Genomic DNA, 24,293 nt, shown 5'->3' with positions numbered 1-24,293 from the left:
GCACACCGCCATGGAAGGCCATCGACTGCACCCAGTGAACATCCTATAAAGGACGTTACACAGGGTAGAAACTGAGGGACTGTGGGACCCGCTACTCGCTCTCAACTGGAGACCAGAGAAAGAGAGAGAGAGAGGGAGCATTACTCGACACTTCTCCAGTAGCTTGGAAAGGCTGGTGGGAGAGAACCAATATGAGAGACAGTGCCGGGACCGACGTCGTGGTGGAAACGTGAAACGATCCAAGAAATAACTACTTACCTACCTACCTTCATGCGAATGGCTGTTAGTGTTGGAAATACTTTGAAACCCCAGTTTTTGTTGTGCGCTTTCCCACGCAATTCAAAAGTTTATGGCACGAGCGATCCACATGGATTTAAACTCGCAACTTGCGAGGCTCATCTTGTGCGAGGGAAGGCCGATTGGAACGCGAGACAGTGAGGCAACCGCCTTCCGCTTCTTCAAAACTTTCTTGACACCTCTCTCTTCAATTGGGTTGCCTCATCGAGAAGGCTTGTCAGATGTTTCTTTTTCCGTGATTGGGTGGTTAATGATGTTGATGACGACGACGACGAGTTGATGAGTTGATGATCAAATCACTCCGTTCACAACTATCGTAAACAAGCTATTGGATATTGATTTTCATCCAAACTTGAAGTATTGCTTCAGACATGTTCGACACTTCAAGGACTTCCCTTGGGCACCAATTTCTGGACACACATGGTGGACAGACTCGTTCTCTGGTTCTTCGGGTTGGAATCGAAGAACAACTCCATCTGAATACTAGGTGTAAAAACCTCTCACCTCAAGATAGGGTCAGTTTTAACCTCAGGCTGCGAGATGACAAAGGTGTGTTGTGTACCTGAAAAAGATTGTGACTCCTTTGCCTTTGAATTTGGAATGCAGCCCAATATCCCGTCAACTTTCAACATTCATTTCCATTCCGGGGAATGGCGTGAAAAGGGTGAGTGGATGGGAACTGACGAAATATTATGCCTTCTACTCTGTTGCAATGGCTCATATTAAACTATTAAGGAGCAACCATTGTGAAAACTATGTTTTTTACAAATTGAATACGTCGCGGCGAGCTATCTCTCTAGGAAGCTTCCGATTCTATATCTATTAATTTGGTAACTACTGCAACAAGAAAAATGGTCTCAGGCCTGCTCCATCTCCTTTGAAATATTGGTCGATTAAGAAAATGAGTCTGTCAAGTCTGGATCTCAAGGATAGTCTATTCTCGTTTTTTTTTCTTTGAGGTAGGAGCTTCACTAATGGATCCTGGAATTGAAGATAGCTTTTTTAAATGTACATATGGGTCAGTATTCCAAAGGAGATGATGCGGTCCTGCTACGAGCGATCAGTTTCTCCAACACCTTTCGGGATTCATCACTACTTGCGGCGGCGATTTGTGAAAACTATTGAAACGCAGTTCAACTGAATATGTCTCACCATGAACTACTACTGGAATATGGACGGGGATGTTAGGGGTTTGAATTTACAATTTGAAAGCGAGTGAATACGCATTGCGTTTACCTTCAAGTGAGATTGACCCAAGGTGTTTGCAATGACTTATTTCAAATTTCTGCTCAATCGAATATCTAGGTAAAAAAATGTCCTCTCAAAACACCACCAGTACATAAAAGGGTGCAGAATGAATGTGTTAGCCATCTTCTGGTAATAAATTGCCCCAAGAGGGCTAGCCCATTCATTCTGGGAAGAGTTACATAATGAGATTTGAGAGCGCATAAATTGTGATCCGGTTGTGTGATTAGAGTGAAAATTAAACTGGTATGTAGTTGTAGCGACATGGGGCCAGCCTCATATGTATGAAGATGAACTCAATGCGTTGATTTGCTGTCGAAATGCCAATTCTTGACCCAAGCATCCCTTTCCATATTCAAGTGGTTCATGGGGTCACCAACCTCGGTTCAAAAATTATGTTCAATATCTAGCGTAGGGTGGTAACTCCGATGCTTGATGGGCAAAGTATAGGTTTGCAAATAAAATGGACATTAGTTTGAGATTTTTACTGAACTCGTCTCAAAACAAACCAAAATTTTCAATTCCAATTATCGAATTCCGAATTCCATGTCCCACGGAAATAAGAAATAATTGATGACGGAATGAAACGTTCGAAAACATTTCCAAATCCGTCATAACAAAAACACTCGACAAGGCCCTCAAAATTACCTAAGAGAGTCATTGCTCTCGTTCGAGTAGGAGCTTGATTAGTTTATTGGCTGATTCCTGAGTTACAGTAGAGTCCTGCAGCTCATTCAAAAACCTTGAAACGTTTTCAAATGCTTTGAGGCAAGGGATCTCAAAACACCAAATCAGGAAGGTATCGAAATATTTATCTTGAATGAAATTCAGGTTTGGTTTAAATTCATCAAATGCAAATAATATATTTGGTAATTTCTAACAAGATGGGGCAACTTGACAAAGCGCGAGTGCTAAAGAGAGGGAAATCACCAATGTTTGAAATATTCCATCAACAGATAATAAATCAACAACATGTCTTTCCTCCTATAGAGAATTATTTACGAAAAATATTTTCCGGCATCAAAATTTAGATGAGTGGATTTTTAGCAAATTTCTTCAATAAAGATAAAATAAATCATACTTATGGGCCAATGTTATCGAACATTTTTTGTAATGATAGTGTTATTATCGACAAATTTGACAGTCCCAAGCAAATTTTAGACTGAAAAGAAAAACTTTACAAGCCATCGTTGTCTATTTTGTCCTTGGCTCTGTTGAAGGATAGGAACGAGTGCGATTGTAAAGCGTGTGCTCTACTCCCCTAAGAGCTTTAGTTTCTCTGATTTCAGCCACAAGCTCCTTTGGGAATGTGGAGACGACGCTAACTCGCTTAGCCAATAGGTTCAAGCAAATCTTGAAATTCGATTCCCAAGATGATGACGGTGAGATGGAAGAGAGACTGCCAGGGCGGGCCCATGCAATGGTCACTTCCTCCAACCCCTCCATCCACAAACCTTGGAAGCCCAAGTGGAAACAAAAGGGACAAGACGAATTGGGCCGCAATCCCCAGCCCTCCCCTTACCCAACGTGCTTGTTCACTCTCAATTCTTCCTCGTACGAAGATGAAAAGTCCTCGCTGTCTTTTTCTCAAACCTCGTTTTCCTCCTCCACTTCGTCCTCCTCATCTTGGTCCTCATCTTCCTACGAAGAACCAGGTAATTTTAAGGACCCCCGAGAACACCTTTGATATTAAAAGAGTATACCCTATGTACGTACGTACAACAGTATGGAGGTTGTGATTATTATCGGAAATGTTTTCGTCAATCCTGAACTCTGGAGCATTGTTCAATCCCCTCAGATTTTTAGATGCAAATTGTGCTCTTGAGGTCTACGAAGTATATTGAATAACCAGTTGAGTACTTGTTTTAGAATGTCCAGATAAGAGTTTTCTTTGGCTCAGCGAATACCCTGTCCGGGTCCCCGTCAAGTTGTTCGGTGCATTCAATCGTTACTAGGGATTTAATCGCGTGTTTGTGACATGCCTACCATCGAACAATTCATCTCTGTTTCTGTAGCCGATAATTGTCAAACCTTATCATTCTGTCAATGGCCAAATTAAAAGTCAAGTGTTGTTGCTGTTTTTTGCTTGAAGGACTTTCATAGTACAGTTCTGGGAAATGTATTTCCAAATTCTAGTCCTCGTGCTAGAATCGAGGCCAGGATGGAAATTTGACATTGTTTAAGTATTCATATCTTAACGCTCTAATCAACATTTGATATTTCACCTTGAAGATTTAACGTTTTACCTTAATCTGTCTTTTGTTGTGCATAATGATATTTGACTCCAATGATATACTTACAGTATTGTGCTCCAATGGATGCAAATATAAAGAGGGTGTTGCGAAAATAATGCTGTAGACCGCCTCCAGCTTTCATTTGCCTCAACTTGTTGAAAGGTGCAGTGATTACGTTTGACCAAGGTACTTGGTTTGAACGATAAAGCCTCAAATATTTAAGAAATATCTAATCCTTAGGAGCAAAAGTAGCCTGTTTTCTGATATTGTTATGTGGATGGCAAACCATGTTAGCAGTATATAGCATGAGGTGCACCTTATATGGCAAACACAAACCATCTTCTGAGATATTTCCAGAAACGTGTTTGAACAAAAAATATGATCTGTGGGCTTAATTAGATAAACAACCGCTGAATATCAACTCGACCTGTTTGCAATGGAGATGGATTTTGGTTGAAACCAAACAATAAGGTCCCTTATTTGCAACATCAGACAGCCCAAACAAAACGGGAAGACGCGCGGTAGATTGCTAAATAAACTACTCGTGACGTGCCAAGAAAGCGAATTCTTTTCCAGACATATGTGACCCAAGACACTAAAAATATTTTAGGGTTTTTATTATTTTGAAATAATTTGTCAAAACCAACACAAACGCATTATATTTCAATAAAGAGGAATCGGCCCAATCGGCCCTTCATTTGGTAAAGGTTGACTCACAAAGCGTCCTCTGAAGTGTAGAATCTAAATCATATTTCTTGCACCCTAAGAGGGCTATGCAAGAGAAGTGGATTGGCCTTACACACTATCGCTGACTTGTAAAATATTTTCGAATCAAAGTCTCAGCAGGTTGGTTTAAGTGTTGCTTCTCGCTTAGAGCTCTCACTGAGACCATGGGGCACACTTAGAGAGCTGCAACGGAGACAGGGTCCCTCCCACTAGAAATGATCTGCTTGACCTTGGATTTCACGTTTCACGCACTTCAAAGCCTAGAGGGTAGGGTTCTTGTCCAACGCAATTTCCACATTTTTTCATATGTCCAACGAATGTCAAATGTAGCCACTTAGTGGCCAGGTTGATGGTCGGCGTGGTTGGTGCCCATAAATCTCGTTTGTGACTATTCAGTTTAAAAAGTTGTCGTTTTTGAAAATTTTGGCCGCCCGAAGAGGCGTATGACAATACTGTAGATGGGATTTCGTCTCTGAGCTAACAAAATATGATGAACAAGGTTGATTGTACAAAACATGCAAATGCATTTTTCACCCGTTCTGATCTTATTGCACTTTACATTTTTCGCCATTTGGCTCCAAAAGCTGAGTATTTGATTGAATTTTGCTTTTTCCTTGAAAAATAGAAATGTTTAAATGTTGGAACACTATTTGTCCCCTTTCGCCTACTTCATGTTTATTGTTATTTGCTGCTTATTATTTTAAAGGATTTTTTCTCAACGGCTTAATTTCCTTGCTTGTTTCTACCAATTCATTCATTCAATCATTCAAATATGTCTCTTTAGCTTTCAGTAACAAATTGCTCTTAATGCTTAGCCTTTTTCTGTACATGGCCGAAGTTTTGAGTAAGAGGGAAATTACAGCTGGATTCTTGGATACGGTCGTCTCCTCTCCTCTCGTTTCACCCGTCTCACCTCTGTGGTCAAAAAACCTTATCAAGTTTTGAGAGAAATGCACATATCCATCTAAACAGTCTTCTTCCTTGGAAAAACCATAATAACTAATTTTGACGTGATTGATTTATTGACTTCTGGCTCAAGTTTGGTGCTCATATGGCTAATAGTTAACAATATTTGTTTGGATATTTCTGTTGGAATTCAAAAAGGCTTTTGAACCACTGTGGCAGTCGTTTCAGTGGTGAGACGAGAGGGGTAAGCTGATCATCGAAGAATCCAGCTTACTTGTAAACTTGTCATGGCTGCCATCTTCTGTGGCAAAATCTTTAGAATATCACCACGAGTGACTCAAACTATTTTTTGTTTTAAGCACGCCTTTAAGGTCTCTCTGGTAGCCTAGTACACTTTAATCTTATTAGCTTTGTCTACCTGGCACACTTTAGCTAGAATATATAACCTGCTATAATCATTCATGAGAGTAGACTTCTATAAGATGACATTTTTAAAGCCATTTTTAAATATGTTTTTGCAATTTTGTTGCCTTGATTTTTGTTCTTTTTCCTCATTTTGATTATCATTCTGCTTCAAAGAGTAAAAACGTAGAGCTATAAATATATTTTATTCACCTTTTCTGCATTGTGAATTGGATTCCTACCAATCACATTGCATTTTTTGAACAGCCCTGATGATATAGCTTGAAATATTGAAAAAAGAGAGGAAAACTTTAGAATGTTTAATTTATTATAATAGATTTTTATTGAAATGATTTTACCCGCTCTGATTATTGAGATTGCCTTTCCAAATGGTAAACTTCAGGCGTTTTTTTTTTGCGTACACAACTAACATCTAAGATGATTTACATATTCAAGGCAAAATGTGAGCTGACACCTCGAGTGGCTGGCGTGGCTCTCTGAATTCTTTTGTTGCACACTGAAAAAGCTTGCCCGTGGGGAAAAAATTACCAGGATGTTTGTGGTGATGAAGGATCCTAATATGGTTGGATATGTAAACAAGTAGTAACAATGCCATGGTAAGCATTCCCATTCCACATCCCTTGATCTTGGGCTAGCTAAGTCCAACGAAATGAAATTTAGTGAAACAAAATCTTAAATGGAAAAAGTTAACACTACTAAAGTGGGCCTACATACGTCCATATACAAGGGCTAATAGATAGTTCAAGGTTACCACTATCAGATAGTATGCGAAAATTTACACTTGTGGATACTTTAGCTCATTCAGGTCTGCCGTGGATCTAATAATACAATTTCAAGGTTAACAAGACTTTGTTACCCGGACTACCATAAGTAGGCCATTATTCGATGCAAAGACTCTAATTAGATTCGGCCAATGCCTTCGAAGGCGCCCAACTTAAAGGATTTGTTTGTTCCCTCTTACCTCTTAGGAGAGCACCGCAACGTGCCCTTAATTCTGTATTGGAAAAAATTGTGCTTTGAAGAAGAGTTCGGAAGAGACTTTTCCATCTGAAGCTCTTATGCAACATTTTTGAATAGAACAAGCCTCTTTTGTATGTTTTTTGAAAGGAAACATCAAGGTTTTAAATCTTGAACCCCCCACGGCTGAGCATTGAAACACGTGAAGGAGCTGTATCATTCTAAACAAGTTCTGAATTAGTAGAGGTTAAGATTCTCCTTGTGAGGACGAACAACCATTCATGCAGTGGCACATATTCAACGTCTGTTTTATGCAACTGCTTCAAATTCATCAAGTATGCCGCATTTTTTTCTTTTCTTCTCTACAAAGCAATTATTGCGAGCGATAATTTCTTTTATGAAAACTGGTTTTTATGCATATAGTTATAACTCTACGTATATAAGAAACCAAATAGCCTTGTCAGAAACTGTATTTCATGTTATCTGTTCACAAGCGGTTATAAAGTAAGTTTCAAGTCATTCATGAACAGAAAGTATATTGGCACAAACCAGAAATGGTGTTTGACTGTTTCAAGTAAAAAACGTGTCACACAACCACACAAAGGTCAACGTTGCATTTTTAAGTGAAATCGTAATGGCATCTTTTAAAAAGTATGATCCACTTTTTATTGCAACGTAGAATGTCGCAAACGCATACTTGATCTGCTTCATCCCTTTTGAATTGCCTTCATGAATGAGGCAAGTTAGGATGAATTATATACATACGAGGATCTAAACGAATGCTGAAACAGTTTTAGACAAGGTAACCACTGACATCAGTCTGAAACTACCATGGCACTAAAATGCTTTGAGGTAACTTTCAGCCATGCTCTTCTAAAGATGTTTTTTGATGTTAACCTATCAAGAGTAATATTGTTTTCTTTATTGAAAAATATGGTTGCCGCTCAAACATACATGATATGTCTCTTATAACACAACTAAAAGCGCATCAGACCAAAAACATAGAATTCCAAAATCCCTAAATGTGTTAGTTGCACTTTCAATAGAAATCTCATGATCATCGATAAAGCAGCTTTCAAAATTAGACGCCAAATGTTCTGAGGGTACTTTGTCGAGGTCATTACTATATTACGTGCCCGGTGCGACAGAAAGAACCACACTGGTAACTCTTTTTGTTCTACATCCGGAAATAAAAGAGTGAGTGAGACAAAACAGAAAATAAATGGACAGATGTGGGTTAGACAGAAAGTAAATGATAAAAAATAAAACTTAAAAACCTGGTTCTAACCACGGCAAATGCCAAATCAAGAAGCCTTTGCTGTCCTCCTTCGACCGGACCTACCTGCGTCTGAGGTTTTTAAGGTCACTGGGATAAGCTGGAGTGCATTTCTTGGCATGAAAAAGCTTATGGAAGATGATTGTTGATTTGAATAATGGGTTGCTGTGGACTTTTATAGACTTTTTTATTCGCACGAGGAATGAAAAACGTCTAGAAGGAAATCCAGGATGACATTTATGGGTGGTGGCGGGTCAGATCGAAATGCTTAAATTTCCCGTTGGACAAATTATCAAATTCGTTAGTTGGTCAAGTTTCAGGAAGATGAAAAAATGATGAAAAAATGTGAGGCACTCATATTATCTGCTCTAAGGTTATCCTGTTCACAATTAAAGGCTTGGAGGTTGGCACAATCATCTTTCATTCAGACCAAAAGACATTTGTCTTTGATCAAGCTGAAAAGTAGATTACAGCCCTTAGAATTTCAAGAAAATCGGTATATAGGCCCCAGAAAAGAGTGGGAATAAAGCTGGGTCTTTAGGATTGTATCCAAACGTTCTACCATGACGACTTTATTTGGGATCCTAGAACCAGCAAAGGAGTCGTCCAACCTTGTCTGGTATGAAAAAGAATTCCATCTCTCTGCGGCCAATTATGTGGATATGATGGCAAGTAGAAATGCAGATTATAAGCTAGAAGTGAGGGAGGACCAAGGCGGAGTGTTTTTTCAAATAAAACGGGACCCTGGTCCTCACAACTAATAAAACAAAGGCCGTGCATAAACCATTTTTGATCAAGAACCAAAAGTCAAAAATTCCTCTTCATCAGGTAGTGTTATGTTACTCAATTTGCCGCGAATTACATCCAGAGCCTGTAAATCAAAATTCTGCCTCAACAATTGCTCTGTGTTCCGTCATCATCTGAAGACATAAATGAACGCCAAGAGCAGGGCTGATTAAGAATTTAAGTTGACATATTTCGCAAGAGCTTGCAAATGAAATTTCGACTAAATCGGTTCATTATGGACAACGATATGACCCTTTTAAACTTTTTGGTCCTAAAATCTTGTTCTTTCTGGCGCATCCGGTACATTTCGACTTCATATACTCAAATCAATTATTTTTGTTCCGTTAAGCAATGCCATATTAGCTAGAAATACATAGTGAGTCGCTTAAATACATATGAACCAAAGGTTTTGGAAATAAAATTGTAAATACCTGCTACAAACGGTGCATTATTGTTTGTTTAAAAAATCCGTTTTTTCTGTGTACCCGTTAGTTTTTCCTATTTGAGCGTTGCTGAAAAATTCCGCAAATTTGATCAGAAGTGCTTTCTTAAAATGACATATATTTTCACGAAATTGTTATTAAATAAGCAACGAGGTGGATTGAGCAAATCAATAAAATAATGATTTCAAATTTTATATGTTCAATGTATTTAAATGACCTATATGTTATTATGGATTAATAGGAAAATAACGCAACGCCAAAAATAACAAAAATAATTCATGTACCTGGTAAATGTCTGAGATCGAAAATATTTTTAATATGTTTATTAGCTATTGCCAAGTGGCCGTCAGTGCATTTGATGGTCAATTTTGGTAAAAACTGGGGCATTCACATTGTGCCAGCTAAAGAGCCGCTTGGTATATGCTCTGGAAATGCGAACTGAAAGTGCAACTATCAGATTTGATGATTTTGAAATCTTATTTTTTGTCAGACGTGCCGTCAAATATGCTTTAAGTGACATTTTATACATGTATATTTTTGATCGGCAACTGACTTTTATCCTAAAATAGAAATTGTTCTTCTTATTTGATTGATATCAATAAACATCTTGAAAAGTTTTGAGAGCATATTTGAAAATTACCTAACAAGATTCAAAGCACCGTGCTACGTAGTCATACTCAAAACTAAATGGTACATCAGTACTATGATTCCAATGTTGAAGCAGAATGTACGTGGAAGCTATCTGCCGAACCTTTAGTGAGGTCTACATACGCCTTTTTATGTATCATAGATTGACTCGTTCTCATCGAAATTTGAAACAAAGACTGGGTTAGCCAATCTAGTTTGACGGCTTTGATGGCAACATCTTGATGAAACAAGTGCGCTACTACATTACGATAACATTCATATTATCACTAGGGATTTCTATGTTTAGTGGTGAAAACTAGGCTAGTTCTTGCTTGTAGTATATGTAACGGCGATTTTGAGAGAAATTATTCTATACATTAACCAACGCATCTAAAATTATGAAAGAGATTGTAACCGATGAACGGCCAAGATTCAGAAGCTGACTTTGCCCGACAAATGCAAATGTTAGAAACATTTGTAGACGATTAAGGATGAATAATGTTTTGTTGTACCTACATGAAGCATTGAAATCCACCTATACTCTATGAGGTACTAGAGCAGTCAAATCATTTGTTGTAACAAATCGAGCATAATGAATTATCTATAATATCATCATTAGAACACCCAAGGGTAAGAGTGTTTGAGAGACGTGTTAAGATGCTGCTGGCGCTACCGCCACTGCACCTGAACCTGAATTAATAATACACCATTAACTGCTACCTAGCCAAGGATGCTTAGCACTCTTAAGCGTCCTCTCGAACCAGAGAGTCACTAACAGAGTGTGGTGTTTGGAAAAAGCAATGTCTGCCCACGACGATAGCGCAGAGAGCTTCTGAGAACCACGATTACTCCACTACATACACAGTGTGTATCGCATCAGTGGCCTATGCATAAGAGCGTCTTCTTTCATGTACATTATGTGCCTTTATTTATGTTGTACACTAAACTGAACGTCGTACATGGTTAAGGCAACATTGCTGTTGCGGGATGGTGGCTGGCGTATTGAACTTGCCCGACGCGTTCGTGTTCACGGAGACCACGAGATGGTTGATGGCTGACTGTCGACGCACTGTCCCTACTCTCCTTCATCAAGGTATCTTCGGCATCCTCTCTGGTCCGTCCTGAACAATTCACCCGAAATACCTGAGGGGGGAAGGTATTATTGAGAGGGAATCTCTGAGAATCTCGACCACGATATTGGAGCAAGCAGGGGACGAGAGGAACTAGAAGGTAGAGGAGGGGGTCGACGGTGGCTGGTGTTAAGCCCGCTACGCACTGAATGTACGAACTCTGCACATACTGAAGATCCAGTAGGTAGGTTGCTTACCAACCCACCTACTGAGGATCCCCGAGCCTTCGCTCGTGCCGTCGTAGGTACTGCTTACATGGCTTTTAGAACAACGTGAGGTTTAGAGTCAGCCAACTACTCATTCAGTCAGTCAGTCAGTCCTACCGATCGAGGAGTACTGTAAGGATATTACTTCAGTTAGCCTCAGCTCAGACTTAAAGTGCTTTTAGCCCGATATTTTTCATTGGAGATGTGTCTCGTGCTTCTTATTCTGATAACGACGAAATCTAGCCAATACCCAGTGCTTCTTGGAAGAATTCGGTGCTGGAATTATTGAAGCTGAAAAAGTCTCCTCTTTGGATTCATCATTTCATTACACCCGGAAACACCAGAAGCCGCCCCTCTCACTCTCCTTTCTGGCCTGCCCCTGATCGTGTTGGTTGCGGCATCCGTTGCGTTGCGCTTGAGCAGTTACGCAAGTTACGTACGCATTGACTGACGCATTTGTATAGGTGGCGTTCATGTCGACAGTTTGTTGATCTTTGTTTCGATCTAACGGTGTCTCGGCAAGTCGTTTGATTGAGTGAAAAAGTGAGAAAAGAGCGAAAAGATGCATGTGCTTGAAAATCAGAAGAAGGAGGCTTGGAAGCAACCTTCCCATGTTGGTGAGTTACAATCAAGAATGGCTGAAGTGGATCCCAGGAAATGCATGTAATGCTGAATAATTTATTACACGGACCCTCCAAGGCAATTGGTCGATCCTTATGTGCCATGATTATTAACCATGAACCATTGTGCCCAACACAGAGTAAGGGTTCCTAGCAGAAATTTCCCTCGGTAGAGGCCGCTTTGTTCCAAGCAATCTAGGATCTGGAGTTCTGGAGAGATCCTTTCTCCGCTTTAGGAGGCCTCTGCTGGCCGATTAGATGGGCCATTCAGCCTTGGAACTCGAAATGATTGTTGGATAGAGTACTTGGCTCTTGATCAGTCAAGTTTTGGAGCGCTTTCATGCGACAAAATTGATTTATCCAGATGAGAACGATAGAAAAAAATGCATGCAATCGAAACCTGACAACTCTTTAAGGGATTGTTCGCTTCATTGGATCAAGTTAGAGCTCTTGGGGAGCTTTAGACCAAGTCATGTCTGATGTCGTCATATTAACAAAATGAACCATGACCATGTGCCCAAAATACAAACAAAAAGGGCGAAGGGTTCCTTCATTGATTGTTGTCGCGGCCTTTCTCGGCCATTACCATGAGACGGCCTAAACTCAAGGCTCAAGTGGTTCTGGTACAATTGGAACAAACTACGTATGCTACGTATGCTACGTATAACTAGGAGCCATGTATTCGTAGCTCGCCAGCTAGCTCGCCTTCTTTCTGAGATGAATCGAGTCCAAGGAGCTCGAGTGTGGCACGACGTACGGAGTAAGTGGAAGCAAGCACTGTTGGGGTACGTGCAACCTTTTTGGTTGGAGAAGGTTGGTGTGGTGTAACCGCGGCCGTCACGACAGCCTTTAAAGCCCAAACTTGAGATGAAAGTTGTTGTGCAGTATTATTACCACGACCGGTGCCAACACCAGGTCGAGTTCTAGCCAGAGCAGCAGCAACAAAATGCTATTACTATTACATACAGTGCGTCTACTACTTTACTAGTACGTACAACAATCCGTGAGAACCAGAGAGAGAAAGATCGAAAGATCGAAAGAAAGAAAGAAAGACAGAAAGACAGACGGGAGAAGTAGAGGGGTATGGCAACGGGCAGTGGTGAAAGTGAGCGAGTGGTAAAAGGCCTCTGGACTTTAGAATTACTTTGATAGAAAGGCTGTCTGTTTAATGTTCAGACTTGGGAGAGCTATGTTGTGAGACGAGTCCACCGGACCTATCGCTCAAGGGAGGGGGAGAGCGAGGCGAGAGAGCAAGGGCGAGAGCGGTGAGCATTCTGGGTTGGTCTTGTCGTTGGTCTTGGTGGCTGTGGCGGTACTCTAGCGCTTGCTGTATTACTAGGAGTAGCAGTAGAAGCCTCAGTTCTGGCGATGTTGAAGATGATGTGTTTTGCATAGTGGAAAAGCGTACCAGTTGTTGATCGCATTGTCAACTGGACACAATACGGTAGGGCGAGGATTGATCCTTTCGAGGAAAACGACGGCGACGACGACGACGACAATAACCACCAACACACCCAATAGCAGCACATGTCGACTTTAACATTACCTTCCAGGATCGTTCCCCTCATCCAACTCTTCGTCCACCGAGACCCCTCCGTGTAATCTTCATCAAAAGCGATCCATACGGGCTCCTCGCATCGGACAACTCCCAAGGTCAGTTCATATTCCTAAAATATGTTCGATGTAGGAATTGTTGAGGTACACTGGACGGGAGTTCATAGAGGGTCATTTCGATGGTGTTCTTGAACGAAGAATTTTGACGAATTTTATGTCTGTCACACTAACGGCTGTTATTGATTGGCGTGCGACGCCAGCGAAATGCCAATCTAAAGGATTTGGTTTACACTCATGTGTTTGTTTTTTACACAGAGAAGAAAGAACAATGTGCATGACGAGATCGTTTTAAACCAAGCCAGGCTTCTATCTTGTACAAATGCTCCATGCCCACGTGAAATTTTGTTTTGGCCGCCTATCCAAGATAGTGGCAACACAATTCTTTTACGGTTGAGCATGTCGAGTCAAAATGCAACCACGTTCAATAATCGCAAAACATTATTAGATGGGCATGCCCAAAAATTTTTAAATCCAAGCGGGATTGTTCATGCCAAGGATCTAGGATCTGAGAGCCAGCATTCTTCTCCATTGCTGCCAAGAGTAGCATCGTAATTTGAATTTACTGTATATTGGGTTGCTCCCAAAACTGCCAACCAAGTTTAATTTTGTTTTCCCAGAAGCAACCTTGAAGATGTGGCCTCTGGGCATGCTCATCTCAAGGAGACGAACAGCGTTTATTAAGCTCAGTTCGACTCTTTCTTGTCATCATAAGTGCATGGGTACAAATGTATAGTGGGTAAGGTTGGTCTATTTTCTAGTCATTTCTATTTCTCGGAAAGGCTGCTGGGCAATAGCTTCGAATGGGTCTATGTATTGCGTCTATTGTCAAACCAATTGATGACAATTCAAAACAGAACAACAAAGCCCCTCATCTGGATGTGAAAGATCCAGGAATGCTTTTCCTACTACAAGAAGGTCAAAATTTGATTGTATTTGGGGAAACCAATTCTGTTTGTGAAAAAGATGGGAATGAACCCAGGATACTTAGTTAGACCACCTCTTTGTGGTTGGTTTGCCATCCGGATAGTTGCCTCTGTGGACGGGTTGAGCAACATATTTTACAACAATTCGGGAAGCTGGTTTGCAACGCTCTTCTTCCACGTGTTTTATGTTCCCATTCCAATGTTGTGACGCTTCAATGATTGCTAAGCCTTCCTCAAACAATTGACAGTTTGATATTTACCACTATCTGCAAAGGGCTCCAATGGTGGTTAACCTTTCAAACGCGATTGCATCACAATATCAAGTATCTAAAGATGATTTAGGAATTATCATGATGTGGGTTATCCCTGGATGACTACGTAATTGATTATGCAAAGTGAGAACTAGATTTCTAAGAAACATGGTGTTCGAGTATTCAATATTAGAGATCACATTGATAGAAGATTCAAAAAAGTTTACATTAAAATGTGACAATCTATTGTTTCTTTCGATTGACGTGTCCATAGACGACGGTGCTCTCGACGTTGAAAGTGAGCCAAGACTGTGCTATCTTTTTGAGATAAAAAAAGAACTGTTTTATGATCCTGGATTTTCAAAGGCAATTATATTGTCTTATAATACGAGGTCGAGATTTGGTGACTTCCATGGCTCGTCACCAAAATGCATTAGCCTCGGCTTAACCAGAATAGCTAGAAACACATTTACAAAATGAATGCAACTTATTTTTCAATATTTGTCCGTAGGATTATGTTCGCAGAGAGTTGTTAAGAATCGTTGTATTCGTATGTGAAGATCCGAGCTAATTATCAGGGATTAATGTTCACAACTTGAACAACGTGCTTGTCGTGCCAAACCCTTGAGACAACGTTATTCGTCACTAATTTGATGGTAATCACATTGAATCTCCTTCGTAAATCATGAAAATACTTGCTTGAAAGCCTGGAATCGTTGAGAAATTATAGAACTGATCCAAGATAAGCTAAAGCTTTTCTTCTGGCTAGTTCTATTGTTTAGAGGCTTATTTTCGAAAATATGTGATTTAGTCTTGTTATTGAATGTAAAGAAGATGCTAAAATTAAAAAAAAATATATACATTCTGTTGGCCAAACTTCTCGATGTAGTTCACGTTGGCATTGACTTGAAAAGTATATATCTCTACATCTGTAAACTTAGATTTCCGTATTGGATTCAAAAGACGTTAATTTGTCCACAAATGGCCAAATAGGTTCAAACTCAGTTCAACCTAAACAAACTGTCTTTTTGACCCTTAGTTCTGATCAATATTGGGGCAAAGTTCTGAAGTCAGCGAATATTTTGCCCATCTTAGTCCTCGAAACTCAGGCCAATTCTAAATCATTGGTCACGACAGAAAGTACCTGTTTCAAGTGAATCTAGAATTAACAAGAGTTAACCTGAATATCTTTTTTCAATCACTTCATCCAGTCAAATATTCTCATCTATACAATTGTTAAGGGAGTTTGAGGGCATTCGTTGAGCATGTCGATTGAAGTTGTCTTGGATTAGTCGTCAAGTGGAACATGGTTCGTGGAACAAAACTTTTCTGATAAAGAGCTTTAGAAGCTTGAGAGTCGTTGGGTTGCTGAATTAGTCACCCCCAGTTTATTCTGCTCTAATCCATGAGACAAAGTGTAATAAACTCAATCTCGTTGTAAGCAGGCTTTCCTGCGACAATCTTCTTATTGTCATGACGTCAGTTTCTCCCGAGGGAAATCCCAATTTTCTGCCTTATCAATTTGGTATGTCAATAGAGAATCGAGAATATGAATATTACAAGATCAGTTCTATAATCCGTTCTTCTTAAATACGTTCTAGACCATTTTCCTATTAATGAGGTCCAAACCAACAACCCTCGAAAATCACAAGATGGCCAATGCTCCTATTTTTGCGATTTCATATTTTATCAGACAAACCGCTGAGCTTGTCTGGTAATAATAAATGTACTCTAAATTACCAGAGCCGGCCGACACTTTTATCTAGGATCATTTGAGTAGTAGTCAAAATGACCTTGAGTAATGAATGCATTTTTTTGTCCATTCATTCCTACATCTTTTTGACATGGTTTTCATCATATCTTGACGCACAATGGGACCTAGGAGTGAGTGAGTGAATGTGTATGTGTGTACTGTCTGCAGGTGAGAGACCGGAGAGGCCCTCTCATCAGTCTTGAGGACAATCAATATGTGTCTACACATATTGCCTGGGTTTCCTTTCATCACGGATGGTCAAATGTACTTCCACCCGGACAGTGGAGCTCTATCAAGGAAAAAAATATTCATGCGCTTTGCTCCGAAATTCTAGCCAATGGTTTGGTTTGAATAAGTATATGCTTCAACTTTCTTAACCTATTTTAACTCAAGGAATGACCTTCAATAAATCAAAAGCCCAAGTCTGGAAGTCTTCCATGTCGATTCCATGAGTTCCGCGACCAATTATGCTTGATCCGCTCGAGACAGAAAATAGGTGCAAGCGGATCAGAGCGTAAAAGCATCCAATTCTTTGACTGCTGATCATCCCATTTGTTGGAATAGCAAGTCTTTAATGGCCTGTACGTTGGTTGGATTAGTTTCGAAGATGTATTTTAAATTCGTACTGAGTCTTTTAGTAACTCGCAGAGAGAGAGAGAGAGAGAGAGAGATGATCCTGTTTCATGTACGAGTGCTTGAAATGTTCACGCCGAGAGATTCTTGATGTAAACAAAAGACGATCGAGTGAGAATGGAAGATTCTCTCTGCACGTCCATTGGGTTGATTGGTGCTCCCGTGTCCACGAGATTGCGAGTATGTGTAGGTTCACGTAGGTAGGTAGGTAAGAGACAGCATCGAGATCGTCTTTTCGCACTCAGCCGAATTTTGAGCTCGAGGCACAGAAACAGACGAAAAGAAGAACTCGTAAATAGAGTAGGGTAACACTAGTACTAGTTAAAAGCTCGTTGGGTATTTTTGGTCAATATCACGCGGACTAGAAGGTCGTAAAATTTGTGAAGATTATTGAGTGTTGTTATCAGAAACAAAGCGGACAAAAATGCTTGCAATTCTCATTCTTCATAACTCAGGGAATGTGGTCACATATTTGGCCCTTCCAATCTTAGATTGTATCGTTTGTACGCAGGATTTCAAATTTACATCGCTCAATGAAGAGAAATACCAGTTCCAGTCAAGTGACCATTATTTTGACGGCTGCCTCGCCACCCAACATGGGGCGGTATTTAGCCCCAAGGTGTGACGTTGAGCGGCCCTCAGTGAAGTTTTACATCGAGGAGAGTGACTATGATTCAAATGAGGGGGAGGAGGATAAGGATCTGGATCTGGTCACTTCCAATGGCAATTTTTGGGAACGGTGAGAGACCTACCTACTTTGATAAAAACGGGAAGACCTTCTCGCTTTACTCATCTTTTTCATGCATTAAGTGCATAATGTTATGTTAATCATGATTGAAAAGGCAAAACGAAAATGAAGAGTTGTTATCATTGGTAAACAATGAATAATTTGGCAGTAAAGAAGTTATCTGCTTGTCTCCACTCTCATCCTCGTATTGGTACGAGTTGGTCGAACCAATAGTGGTATTGTTCCTCATGATTTTAATTTTTTTACAGACGAAGTGCCTTTGATGATGCTGATGATAGTCATGATGTAATCCAGAGTCGGTCGGATGCTATCAAGCCAAATATTGACCTTCGGAATAAAGCTCCCGAGCTCCGTGATGCGGATCGTCGCTCGAGACCCAATCATGTGGAGCAACAACAACCACAACAACTGAAGCCAGCTCCACAATGTAGAGCTTCAGCAACTCTGCCACATAAAGGTATGAATGAGAAAAACAACCGAAGTGCTTGCTTCACAGCACATTGGCTAGACTACAAATTATAGAACCGATTGTCCGTGGCGACCAAGGTACTAAAGACCAAACAAAAATGACGAGCAAACTAACCGCCGAAGATCTTGTGAGTCTTGGGATGAGAGCCTTGTCAATCCATTACAAGGTTTTGACAGCTCCTCGAAAACTTGTTTTTCGATCTAATTGAGTTGAGATTAGTGCGACGACCTGTCACGAAAAGATACTTTCTAACTAGATACAGCTAGCCAAAAACTTCCATGTACCAAAAACAACGTCCCTCTTACAATGATGATACCATTGCCTTTTTTTTAGACGTACAATGCACACTAAATACACGGGGCTCATCGACGAATCGCATTGTATGGCAGTAATTTTCTCACTTCGTAATGGTTCTTTTTTGTGTTCTATTATCAAATCACGGTGATAATCGGAACTAGTCGAGAACACTCTAGCTGTAAGAAATGCTCAATGTCAGCACATCTGGAGTGTTTTCCACATCGAGATCGATTGAAACTTCTTCGTTTGCTGTGCAGTATAGTGCGAGCTTCTCTAAACAAAGCCAACACAACTTTGAGTTGAAAATTAGATGAGCTCCTCTTCGTCTTTGTGTCAAATGAGAAGAACGCAAGAAATTCATCTTGGACTCTTCTTTTCTTGTATCTCTCTTGTTTTGTGTGCTTTTTAGCAAGCCCCACAATTTTTCTAACTCGTTTGAGTGTGCTTTGTACTTCTTTTTTGTTTCAGGACCTGACCGTCTGGCAAATAATGAGCGGGGGTCCCTCTCCGGTCCTTCAAAAGCACAATCCACCTCATCAGTGTCGTCCATTAGTGGAATTGGTGGCGAGAGCACAGCAATTGGAACCATGGCATCGTCACAAGAATCGATCAGGCAACTCCAGAAAGGAACCTCGAACGAGAGGACCGCTGGCAATTTCGCTCAAACCTCAAAAACCTCGACACTCTCGAATTTCGCTTCGGTCATTGAGAGCACAAAAACCTTGAGCATAAACGATGAGCGTCAACGGAGTCCCACCAAGACGCCCCAGCCTTTAGGGTTCGTTCCCACTCCGGGTCGCAATCGGGCCCATCCCGGTGCCAACGCTCCATCCATCCCCTCCCCTGACGACGAGGACATGGTCAAGATCAATCCCAGAAAAGTGCCAATCCCTGCGAAATGCTCCTCTCAACTTCGACGCCTTATTCACTCACACAGCTTATGTCAGCCGCCCGTTCCCAATCCCGCTCCACCTCCTCCGGCTCAATCCCTCGTTCCCATGCCCCACAGTCCCAGTTTACCTGGGAAGCGAGCGAACGACGCGATTCGGCCCATTTTCCCACAGTTGCCTTATTCTCCGTACGCGAGTCCGAATTCCTCGCCCCGCGTCAAGCGTAAACCCCTTCGTGAAACCACTCGGGTCAATTCCATCACGGAGTCCACCGGAGAGTTTGTGCAACTCAATCAGTACAAACTTCACGAGTCTCTTGGTCAAGGTTCTTACGGTATTGTCAAGTTGGCCTACAACAAAGAGGACAACTCGCACTATGCCATGAAGATTCTGTCCAAAAAGAAGCTGAAGCGCCAAGGAGGACTCTTTTCCCGTGGCATTCCCAATCGGAAAGCTCCGGGAGGCGGCTCAAGGAAGATGGCTGAGGGCCCCTTGCAGAAAGTGTATCGGGAGATTGCCATCATGAAGAAGCTGGATCACCCCAACGTGGTCAAACTGGTGGAAGTGTTGGATGATCCCGAGGACGAGAATCTATATATGGGTGAGTGAACTGACGGTAAATCTTGCATGGGAAAATTCTGGCTCGAATGGAGGAAAAGCATATTTGAGATTATGTGGAGGATGCTTCTAAACATATTGTGATGGAACCAATGTGCTTGAGAGTTTACGCTTTAACCAAATGAAATATCCGTTGTATCCAATGGCATGACTTTAAAAAGGCCTAACAAAAACTATCTCAGATTCAGATCGGCTCTTTACAATGCGCTTATGTTATGAAATTGGCTTGATGGATTAGGTATTGATGCGAAATCAATGTACTACAAAGGGCTTGAAAAATATGGAAGTGCAGTGCAAAATCAAGGCAGATCCAATCAATTATTTTGAACCATTTAGTCCATGTGCTGCCAAAGACAAAATTGCCCATTCATTCCGTTGTTCTTTTTTTCCAGTGTTTGAGTTTCTCAAGGGTGGTGAAGTGCTGGAAATACCGACCGATCGACCCTTGGATGAAAAAGCCGCTTGGTTAGCTCTCAGAGATGTGATATCTGGTCTGGAGTATCTTCATTATCAGAAAATTATTCACCGTGATGTTAAACCCAGTAATCTGCTGCGAACCACAGATGGAGTGGTCAAAATTGCAGATTTAGGAGTTAGCAATGAGTTCAATGGACAAGATGATGCGTTCCTGACGAATTCTGCCGGCACACCGGCTTTTACGCCTCCGGAAAGCTTATCCCATAAGCCCGGAGATGATCCATATTCGGGAAGGGTGAGGCAAACTGAAGCTCCAAGCAAACGTTGGGAGGATCAGAAATGAAGAAATAAAGATTTTTTTTCGTTTCAGAGGGCTGATATTTGGTCTTTGGGAGTGACTTTGTATTGTCTGGTGATTGGAAAGGTCCCATTCCACGACAATAACATTCTTGGTGTTCATCACAAAATCAAAACGCAGCCCCTCTCGTTCCCCGAGAACTGCGACATTTCGCCAGAACTGAAGGACCTAGTTGGGAAAATGCTCAAAAAAGATCCCAATGAAAGAGCTAGTCTCCAAGAAATAAAGGTAAAATAGCAAACAAAAAAACGTTAACTTTCGCCATTCCGATTTTCACGAACTCACGGGCTTCCATTCGATAGGTCCATGATTGGGTCACTGGCTTTGGGCTCTATCCTTTGCCCACAGAGGAAGAGAATTGCGAGTTGGTCGAAATCACGGACATGGATGTGGACAATTCAGTGCGAACCGTACCTAAACTGGACACATTGATCTTGGTCAAATCCATGCTAAAGAATCATTCATTCTTGAATCCCTTTCACAATTTGCGAACTCGCTTGGGTGTCAATGGAAGATCCAATTCGGCGCCCGAGGTCACTTTCTTCGACGATAGGTGAGCTGCAAAACAAGGGGATTGAATGTCGCTTTAAAAAATGTGTCGTTGTCTTTTACGTTACTTATTACCGTTTTGTTTCGTCCTTTTCCTTACCAGTGATAGTGATAACGATTTTGTAATCGATTAACGCACTCCAAAAAAACCGTGGCCCACTCATCCGGCATATTCCCGTCCCCATACGTGATCTATTTTTCTTTATCATTGTTTAAAAAATGAATTTGGAAACGGTTCGTGAGGACAAAAAAAATCGGCCGTATTCTGAACGAACATAAAAAGTGCCCCCTGGAAGTGTTCAGTATGTATGTATCCCAGTTCTTTATCCCCCTTTTGTAACATTTGATGCGAATGAATCACAATTTTGCAGCTCTTTCGCCTCCTGCTTGTTAGAACTCTGTCTTGTTCCGATTTGAGGGATTGCTGTCATTATTGTCCCAAAAACCAATGTCTGGGCCACTTCATACAAGAACTTCTCTTTTCCGTGCCAACGTATCCCTTGATGTATCTGCCTACTTACTATCTTTAAACTGACTATTGCTCTCTTTCCTTGCAGGAAACTAGAGGTCACCATGCCAATGGTATCGGAAGAAAAACACGATCCAAGTGAGACTTAATTCGTGGTTCTCGTGTAGACTCAGTCCTGATCTAAACCTTGCTATTTCTTCCTCTACATCGTCTACTCCTTCATTCTTGCACCATCCATATGCTTATTATATCCCCTCCCACCCAGCCACGCGGCCCCGCCTCTCTTCCCCCGCTCTCAATCTTACAAGATTAACTGACAGGCATACATAGAGTATGCTTGAATTCTTCGCCGGTAATTCCTAAAGCACAATTTCCCCGTCAAAGTCTCAAAGATTGATTATATCTTAGCACAACTGTCGAAACCTGAACGTGAAACAACCTCAAAGAAGTCGAATTGGCTCAACTCTGGTGAACAAATGGCCAAATTTAGGCAAAATCATTAAAAGATCTGATGAACGAACTAGTCTCGTTTTTCGCTTTTCCGACATACGAGGGTTGTCCATTTTCTGAGATACATCCCACTATATCTTTGTCATGCTTGAATTTCCAAATAACTTCCAAGTTATGGACCCCTATCACACAAGCTAAGCAAGGCATTTCCCATTTTAGCATTTCTACCTTATTCATCTAATTCTTGTATTTATTTCCAATTTCGCTTGACATTCTATTTAACTCCAGACATCTCATCCATTCATTCATTAAAAACTGTATATTTTAATCTAATTGACTTTGTTGATTTATTCTCCTCAGAAATAAATAGATAGGTTTTTTTCCATTCAGCCAAACTTGATGACTTTGGCAATCACAGATTTTGAAAGTTAAGAGAAACTCAAAAGACCCCGTCCACTTGAACCCAAGGGCGGAAGAGGACTAAAGCAGCTATCACTTGCATATAACTGTATGAAAGTGGCGACACGTTCCAAGGACTTCCATTGCATTTATGGGTTTGGCAGAAACATGCACTCACGTCGAAATCGTCTCTGGAATATTGGACGTGACAGCTGTCTTCCAAGGCTTTGAACTGATTGGAGGGGTCCACCCCTCTGCCGCAAAAATGGCTTTGATAGCGAATGGTTTTGTAGACATCTCTTTGGGTGTAAGTCATTGTCACACACGAATCTCCGTCATCTTTCCGACAAAATGGAAAGCAAGGTCTGCCATCAGAATTGCCTTCTTCGCGGCACAACCGCTCTAGCTCTTCTAAATCGGGGCCATTCATTCGATTGGGTCCTATGGTCCAAACTAGGGGCTCGAAGCAAGGAGATCCGGGAATAGCATCATTCACTAAAATAGACGAAATAGGAGCGTTAAAATATTTCTGCTTCATTACTTTGAAGGGCACGGCATTCAACTAGTCGAAAAATGTGGAATATAATTAAATAAACTCCACGATCCACTTTGCCAAGACATCTGTGATCATAGTATGAGGGATTTCTAAGAGGATCGAAGATTTGATGGTCCTTGACACTTACATTCGACTTGTTCGCAAGACTTGGTTTTGTTGTAATCCTCTTCAATGGGTCCTACCCAAGTGAATTGATAGCAATAGACATCCAAAGGTGAACGGTTTATTTCAGTCCCACTTTTGTCGTACGTCACATGGTAATTTTGTCCGAGAGTTGGCCCCACTAGGCTCAATTGAATCAGAAGCAATATCAGAATACTTGTCACTTGAGCCTCAGAGGATTTGCAATTCAGGAGTCGTCGAGAAAACATCCTTTATTTGACAGATTCATGAGAAATGTGTATTTGTCAATGTATCGGCGGAATCGCTGGATTCGTTACAAAAGCCAAAAGCAAGAGCAAATACTGAAGGGACGAGTACAACAGATTGTTCACACGATCGAGCATTCGTTTATCTATGACATTATTAGCTTGGCAAATTATTTCTTTTTTGAAGCAAGCCAGTGGAGGCAAAAAGAAAATATTCAACAAACCTACATTGCTAATATGTACGTACGTATAGACTTAAAAGACTTTCAAGGCTTAGTTCTTATTCAATTTAGGTCACTGTTTTGGGATTATAGTAGTAGAGATCAGTAGTGACGAAACACAGAAAGAAATATATCTGCACTTTCAAAAGACGTAATGATACATAGTCATATAAAAATAAAGTATTGGGACCACCGATCGATCGACCATTCCTTTAATTGCGTTGTTTTGGCATTTTAATTATTACATTTATTGTTTAGTTGTCAGATACTTCAAAGATTTATCATGCTTCTTTGTAAGTTGAAGTACATAAGAAAAATCTTTTATGATATCATTTTTGATACAGTTTTTGACATATAAAGAGCAAATGAAACAAATTAATTCTAACGCCAATGAATGCAGGTCGCAATAGCTCTCAGTGAGATATCAAAGCCTT

At 40.8% G+C, this 24,293-nt stretch overlaps 2 protein-coding genes across 6 annotated transcripts; one reads left to right on the top strand and one right to left on the bottom strand.

Annotated features, from left to right (window-relative positions):
- The first annotated feature begins 323 nt into the window (after nucleotides 1-323).
- LOC131886452 (calcium/calmodulin-dependent protein kinase kinase-like) lies at nucleotides 324-22,648 on the top strand. 5 transcript variants are annotated; one of them, XR_009373920.1, is made up of 10 exons: nucleotides 324-961; nucleotides 2,832-3,197; nucleotides 13,430-13,529; nucleotides 18,047-18,255; nucleotides 19,033-20,055; nucleotides 20,465-20,784; nucleotides 20,860-21,075; nucleotides 21,150-21,400; nucleotides 21,500-21,702; nucleotides 21,954-22,648. XR_009373920.1 is itself a non-coding variant. In XM_059234798.1 (9 exons), the coding sequence occupies exons 1-9, from the start codon at nucleotides 838-840 to the stop codon at nucleotides 21,528-21,530; spliced, it is 2,640 nt and encodes an 879-aa protein (XP_059090781.1). In that variant the 5' UTR covers nucleotides 324-837; the 3' UTR covers nucleotides 21,531-21,703. The 5 variants fall into 5 exon arrangements, 4 of the variants coding, with proteins under 4 accessions (XP_059090781.1, XP_059090779.1, XP_059090783.1 ...); XM_059234798.1 differs by lacking the exon at nucleotides 21,954-22,648 and having other exon boundaries at nucleotides 21,500-21,703; XM_059234796.1 differs by lacking the exon at nucleotides 21,500-21,702 and having other exon boundaries at nucleotides 542-961.
- On the bottom strand, nucleotides 22,584-24,018 carry LOC131886453 (uncharacterized). Its single transcript, XM_059234801.1, has 2 exons — nucleotides 23,398-24,018; nucleotides 22,584-23,209 (listed from the first exon to the last, which is right to left on the bottom strand). The coding sequence occupies exons 1-2, from the start codon at nucleotides 23,639-23,641 to the stop codon at nucleotides 22,755-22,757; spliced, it is 699 nt and encodes a 232-aa protein (XP_059090784.1). The 5' UTR covers nucleotides 23,642-24,018; the 3' UTR covers nucleotides 22,584-22,754.
- Nucleotides 24,019-24,293: the final 275 nt, after the last annotated feature.

Source organism: Tigriopus californicus, chromosome 9, assembly GCF_007210705.1.
Source record: "Tigriopus californicus strain San Diego chromosome 9, Tcal_SD_v2.1, whole genome shotgun sequence".
NCBI lineage: Eukaryota > Metazoa > Arthropoda > Copepoda > Harpacticoida > Harpacticidae > Tigriopus > Tigriopus californicus.
This window is presented reverse-complemented; position numbering and strand designations above follow the sequence as displayed.

Bases quoted from the DNA above. Each gene is read 5' to 3' on its own strand.
- LOC131886453 (XM_059234801.1), bottom strand. From the start codon at position 23,641: ATGTTTTCTCGACGACTCCTGAATTGCAAATCCTCTGAGGCTCAAGTG. The intron at 23,210-23,397 runs GTAAGTGTCAAG...CGTCTATTTTAG, and splicing joins GTCTTGCGAACAAGTCGAAT to TGAATGATGCTATTCCCGGA.
- LOC131886452 (XM_059234796.1), top strand. From the start codon at position 838: ATGACAAAGGTGTGTTGTGTACCTGAAAAAGATTGTGACTCCTTTGCC. The intron at 962-2,831 runs GTGAGTGGATGG...CTCTGATTTCAG, and splicing joins CGGGGAATGGCGTGAAAAGG to CCACAAGCTCCTTTGGGAAT. The intron at 21,401-21,953 runs GTGAGCTGCAAA...CTTTCCTTGCAG, and splicing joins GTCACTTTCTTCGACGATAG to GAAACTAGAGGTCACCATGC.